Source organism: Elephantulus edwardii, unplaced genomic scaffold, assembly GCF_000299155.1.
Source record: "Elephantulus edwardii isolate Elephantulus edwardi_28Jun2011 unplaced genomic scaffold, EleEdw1.0 scaffold00164, whole genome shotgun sequence".
Taxonomy (NCBI): Eukaryota; Metazoa; Chordata; class Mammalia; order Macroscelidea; family Macroscelididae; genus Elephantulus; species Elephantulus edwardii.
The window spans coordinates 4,323,733-4,330,645 of NW_006399914.1; the positions used below are offsets into that span (position 1 = coordinate 4,323,733).

At 35.0% G+C, this 6,913-nt stretch overlaps 1 protein-coding gene across 1 annotated transcript in view; it reads right to left on the bottom strand.

Moving 5' to 3' along the window:
• SECISBP2L (SECIS binding protein 2-like) overlaps window positions 1-6,913 on the bottom strand; it is a 66,194-nt gene that overhangs the window by 21,533 nt on the left and 37,748 nt on the right. Inside the window, exons 8-11 of the mRNA XM_006895299.1 lie at window positions 4,047-4,181; window positions 2,559-2,639; window positions 1,185-1,352; window positions 913-1,054 (exon numbers count right to left, since the gene is read on the bottom strand). Coding sequence (XP_006895361.1) covers window positions 913-1,054; window positions 1,185-1,352; window positions 2,559-2,639; window positions 4,047-4,181 — 526 coding nt within the window. The remainder of the gene's footprint in view (window positions 1-912; window positions 1,055-1,184; window positions 1,353-2,558; window positions 2,640-4,046; window positions 4,182-6,913) is intronic.

Consider the following 6,913-nt stretch of genomic DNA (forward strand, 5'->3'; position numbering starts at 1 on the left):
TATTAATCATATCTTTCTTTTTTCCAGGTGATCATGTATCACCATAAATTTAATAACCTTTTGCTTAAAAATCTGACTTCTAACCGAAACGGCTAAACATCAATCACAAGGCCCTTTGTCACCAGAATTTCAAATAATCAGGTCCAACTCTTCCAGGATCTGCATATTGTTTAGTTATCAACGAAGCTTTCACTGCTACCAGTCTTCCAAGTCAGAGTCTGGAATCATCTTTGACTAAATTCTGTATTCATCAGTAACAAATCCTTATGAATTCCTAATAGTATTTTCACCCTTATCAGGCTCATTCTTTCTTTTGTTTTTCCAATAACTTTCTTTGCAATTAACACTCTCCAATTTAAACATAGGTTTAAAATGGACATTAATTTCATTCCTATTTATAAAAAATCCTATTCCCCTTCAAAGTCCTTTTCAAACGCTATCTATATAGCATGTTTATTTTTAAAAATAAGGAAATACTTTGGAGCTGTTGTGTTTAAGTGAAAAAAGTTACTGGAGAGTTTTAAGCAGTGGAGTTAAATTGTTCAGATTATATTTTTTTAAAAGGTCACTCCTTCTAAAACAGACCTGGAGTGGTGAGAGGAGGAAAGTGGGTAGTAGACAGGAAATTACCACAGTAAAATTACCAGGACTAATAATGTAATAGGAAAGAGGCTAGTGAATTAAGAGTCTGGATATGCTTGAAAGTTAAGACAGCATGTGTTGTAGGATGTAATGTGGGATCCAATAAAATAGAAGGGACATGGAAAATTTCAAGGCTTGTGGCCTGAGCTGACTTAAATGTAAAAGTTGCTGTTGTTGTTATGTGCCATCGAGTCGTTTGCAACTCATAGCGACCCTACCAAAACACATTCCCAAAGCCAAAGAGCAATCTGCTTAGACTAAGGCCATCACCTGTATATGACAGAGGTCTGGTATTAGTAATCTGCCGTGCTTTCATCGCTGCTTGTTGTTTCTCCAGAGCCGCTAGCATGTCCCCCAAATCTAGCTGAACGGGTGTTTTATTCTTTTTTCCAGCTGCCTTTGATAAAGCTTCCTACAAGGTGAACAAGAAAACATTCATCTTTATAAGTTAGTATGACAGTGTGGCAATTAAAGATTACTCGTCACTCTTCTGTTCACTCTCCCAAAACATATCACATTTACTATTGCAAATGAATATTTACCTGTAATTTTTTCTGTTCCATACTTATTTCTGAATATTCTTGAGCTGTAGCAAGAGCTGCTGCTAACGCTTTCTTCTTCTGACTCTTTGCACGTTTAGGAACAGAGGTTGTAATAGGAATTGGAGTCTGAACTATATTGATTGGAGAGTTTTCAGGTAAATCATCCAACTATGAAAACCCAAAAGACACTTGTTAGTGATTCCAAGTTTCAGAAGAGTATCAACATGTTAAAAATGCATGATAGAGAAAAGTGGACTTTACTATAAACTGACTTTAGATCTTTGAAAATCAATTGGCATGAGTAAAAAGCTACAGTAAATACACATTTTCTGAGCAAATGTGCCATTACCAACAATAGGATGGCCTGACAATATTAATGTGATGCTTCTGTTTAAAACTGGGTGATTCAGTCGGGCACTTTACTAGCTAACAGGGTAATAGTTTTACACCTAACCAAAGATGTCTCAGAAGATGAACCTGGCAAATTGCTTCCCTAAAGTTAATGACCTTAAAATGGCTACAGAGCAGTTCAAGAGGCACAGAGTCAGAATCAACTCAACAGCAACAAATAACAATCATGGAGAAAGAGTAACCAAGATTTGGGGTATTATACACACAGGATAATATGTATGGTCTCTTCAAAAGACTCAATAATACATGTAACAAAACAAACGGACCACTCTGTGCTGTTGAGCAGGAACCGACCCAGGGACCCTCCAGCAGGTTTTGAGAGGCAGTAAACCGCACTGAAGAGACTGCCCAACCTACTCCTGCAGAACAGCTGGATGATTCAAACTGCACACCATTAGGATTGTAATGTAGTTTCTTACCACTAGGCCACTAGAGTCCCCTGGGAAACAATAGATGTGACAATTTAAGGTAATGGCAACATTTGCCTGAAGCTTGCATTGAAAATAAAAGCATAAAACTGGAAAAACCTTAGTATGTACTAAGTATTAGATGATATAGTTAATGGTATTTTCGTAGGCATATTAAAAGAACAGTGTATTTCCCAGAATATTTTTGTTCTTGGGTATAGTTGAAAGAAACATTAAAGATAAGTACTAAACATACATGAGGATACATGTGATAGTAGAAACTTTAGTATTTATTGGTACAGTGAGTTAAGCTTTCAGCTGCAGTTCAACAGTTCAGCAGTGAAACCTACCAGGCAATCATGGGAAAAATACAGGGCAGTTTGCTTTTATAAAGATTTGCAGTCTCAGAAATCTTATAGGACAGTTTTATTTTCATAGGAATCATCGCTATGAGTCAGAATGAACTTAATGTTTAGTATTTTCTTTCAGGAGAATGTTTTTAAAAAATGCATAGTCAAAAGAAAAAAAAAGTTGTATTTTATTTGAAGTCACTTACCACTTTTGAAGACAGTTTCTGCTGAAGATTCTCATCTTTAGCATTTCTATTTTCATTTTGTTCTCGAAACCCATCTTCATCCTAAAATTGGATTTCACATTTTAAATGAAAATACAATTGAAGGTAATAAACTTTAAAAAACCCCCTCTTTTTAGAATGTATTAAAATATTTAAAAATTAAGAGATGATTTAAAAAAACAACCTTAACAATGACTTTCTGAAAGTCATTTTAGAAAAAGGAAATTTTATTTCTTACATATTTAAACATAATAATTATTCAAGTATGTATGTGGACATACCCACCTATACCAATCCTTTGAATCTTTGCTTGTACTATTTCATTAAAAAAAAATTCTACCTTGAGTTAACTGAAAAGAATTTCATATTGGATTACATTTCAGGTAATTTATAAAAGATTTTAATGCATATTTAATATGGAATTTATTAACACAGTGTCTGTTTCACATTATTAAAAACTTCCAGGAGATTTAAAACTACTAGATAAATTTATTGGTTCTACAGAAATAATCCATATCCTCCATTACTATGAAATCTATATTAAATATCTTTAATTGGTTCATAGTTTATATGACTCATAATGAGTTGCATGTAAGCAGTGCAAATAGTGAAATTATTATGCCTGGATTTACTGCAATTAATCTTTATAGAAAAAAGTGAGATACATTCTAACTCCACTGGGTCAATTACTAAACTTCTTTGCCATACTATTCATTGTTATCCTCTGGTCATAAATGAGCTTTTCTAGTTTGGTCCTTATACTAACCCATTTTATAAACCTATGATCCAAACAAAATTAGTTACTCAACTGTTATCCTGACGCAACCAAATCTTAGGTCATTCTTTAAAATACTTCTCAAATGTTAGCACTACCTATCTCAAAGCTTTACACTTTTCTCTTCCAATTGCAACACAGTAACCTCCCTGCAGTAGTGTGTTTATTCATCTTAATAAATGAGTCAAACCATCTTCATTTATACCATGCCTCTATCAAGAGTCAATTAGATAAACATAAAGACCAGAAACGCAGCAATTAGGATATAAGCTGTATGTCTGTCTGTCTCTTAGAGAAAGTAAAGTCTTTTGCTTCTCAAAGACCCTCCTGAGTCAGCCATACCTATCAACTAAAATACTCAAACCTGAAAAATTGGATAAATGGAGTAGATGACTAAGAACATTAATGAGAAAAATTTATTATATCAAGTCTAGATGAAAACAATCTTTACTTCTATGTTACCTCAAAATGAAGATACATGGCAAAAATTTATATAAACATTAATCAGTTAATATTTGACCAAGTATATAATTAAAATAAAAATTAGTCAATACTTCTGAGTAATTTAAAATCTATAGTAGTCACATGTTAAGACTTAAAAGTTCTTATTATATTTATAGTGCTACAAGTATTTTCCTAGTGGGAACACGTGATACGACGTAAAAAAAAATACAACAAAAGTTTTGAAGAGATACCTCAAAATACAAAGATTCAGAATTTGGATCTCCTCTGTGGGGCTGACTGGGGTTTAACTGTTTATTATCTTGTCTTTTTTGCAAATTTTGTCTTCGTTCTGAGGAAGTACTATGTCCTCGACATCGGAATCCAACCTAAGTAAATTCCACAAAAGGAAAAGAAAATTTTTTAAGTAAATATTTTATTGGAGTGTAACATACTTACACAAAGGTATATAACTTGATGAATGTTTATGAAGTGCATAATTTATTTTAAAAGCTCATAGCTTCTGACAAAACAACTGTAACAATAAATACATGACTAATACAAAAGTTTGAAGACATATGTATGGTTTTTTTTTTTAAAAAAAAGCAACAGCACTGAGAGGGAAAACAGTATTAAGCATTCATGTTTTTAAAAACAGAAATAGTACCTTTTTGTTAATTCATCTTAAGAAAATGCTTTTTCTAAAAAGTGGGTGTAAAAAACAGGGTAAAAAAAGTTAAGCTTCAAATATACATTTGTTGTTGTTTGTTGTTTATTGCTGTTGAGTCGAGCACAACTTATAGTGACCCTATGAACAAAAAGTCTGAAGTCTTTCTATAATTACCATTTCTCCAAGTTCATAGAGTTTTCAGAGGCATGTGGTTTAGAAGTGGATGCCAAGGGAGCTCTGGTGGCCTAGTGGCAAGAAGATGCACTGCAATCCCAAGTGTGCCTGGTTCAAATCCACCAGATGCTTTGCTGGAGAAGGAGGGACAATCTCCTCCTGTACCAGTCAGATCTGATTTGACAGTACAATGCACACACACACACAAAAAAAAAAACCGCAACAAAATAGAAAAAAAAGAAGTGGATGGCACTCCTGCCTCCAAATCTGTCTTTAGCTGGGAGCTCCACCAAACACTGTCCACCATGGGCAGCCATTATGGCATTTGAGACACCAATGGTAAAAGATTCAGCATCACAGCAAACCCAGATTATCTCAGTACAGCAAACTGACAGAGAAGTGCTGTAAAACTTAGAAGAATGTTCCTCCAAATTAAAATAACACTCAACCCTTGGCCCCAACATTAAGATATAATATTATCATAAAATATACTTCCACAATTATACACGCACATACACTAAGTAGCATTGCACTACGTCTATTACAACAGTAGCTTTGTATATGACTCAAATATCTATCAATATTGTTGCTAGGTGCCACTGAGTCAAGTACAACTCACAGTGGCACTACGGATAATACATCTGAACCTTGCCTCTCCTGTATTATCCTTATTATCATCTCTGACACGCTGGAGCCCACTGCAGCAGTCATTATGCCAATCCATCTTGTTGAGGGTCTTCCTATTTTTCACAGACCTTTTACCTTTCCAAGCCTGATGTTCCTCTCCAAGGAATACCCTCTCCAAGCAACATGCTCAAAAGAATGTGAGCAAAAGCTTTGTCACGGGATTACACAAAGCAATGGGGACATATCTATTACACAAATTAAGAGTTATTTATTTTTAAAAAATGAAAACATTCTTTAGGTAGCAATATATGAATGTCTTTAAGAAACATTGCTAAGTTAGATAAGTGAACACAGAACAAAATGTGTATGCTTGTTCTTAGGTAAGAAAAGGACAAAAATGGAAGAGACATATTTGTATTTACTTATACAGAAAGGAGGAAATTCTGGTGAATATGCAAAAAACTAGCCAAACTAGTTGCTGTTAGGTGCCACTGAAGTGAGTACAACCCACAGTGACCCTAGGAACAACAGATCTGAACTCTGTCCTAGCCTGTGTCATCCTCACAATCTCTGACATACTCAAGGCCACTGCTGTAGTCACTATGTTAATCCTTCTGGTCCTCCTCGCTTTCGCCCATCTACTGTGAGGCAAAGCATTATCCTCTTTGCCTCAAAGGAGCACTCTGCCTGCACCATCTCCAAGATTATGTTTTTTTACCAGTGCCTGGGATATTTACTACTAGTCTCCAACACCACAACTCAAAGGCATCAATTCTTCTTCTGTCATCCTTATTCACTGCCCTGCTCTCAGATGTACTGCAAGTGACTGGAAAAAAAAAATCACAGCCTTAATCAGGTACATCTTAGTTTTTACACTGACATCATTGTTCCTCAATAATTTGGAGAAGTCCCTGACAAGAGACTTTGCCAATACAATATGCTTCTGATCTCCTGACTGCTGGTTCCAAGAGTGTTGACTGTGAATTCAAAGAAGACTGAAGTTGTTGACAGTCTCAATCTTTTCTCCATCTACCATAATGTTGCCTATCAGTTCGGTGGTGAAAATTTTTGTTTTCTTGACATTGACATGCAATCCATATTCTTTGAATTTCTACAGCAAGTATTTCAAGTCCTCCTTACTTTCAGAAACCAAGTTTTATCATCTGAATAACCTAAGTTTTTGATGAGCTTTTTCTGATGTTGGAGCCACATTCTTCTTTACAGAGTCCAGCTTCTCAAATAATATGTTCAGCATATAGATTGAATAGGTATGAAAATAGGATACAACCCTGACACACACCTTCCTTAATTTTAAACCATGCAGTATTTCTTTAGGGAGCTCTGGTGGCCTCATGATAAAAAACTGTGCTACAATCCAAAGGCACACGGTTAAAATCCACCAACTGCTCTGCAAGAAAAGGATGGGCAATTTCCTCCTGTACGATTACCTGCCCCTGGAAACCTGTTAGAGGGCCAGGTATAGGTCTGTTCTTACTTGATGGTTTGCAACAACAACAGTATATCCTTACCCTGCTCACATAAGAGCCTCTTAGTCTAGGTATAAGTTTTACATAAACTAAATTAAGTGTCCTGGGATTCCCATTCTTTTCAGTATTAGACATAATAAATACCTATAAATAAAATACCTAC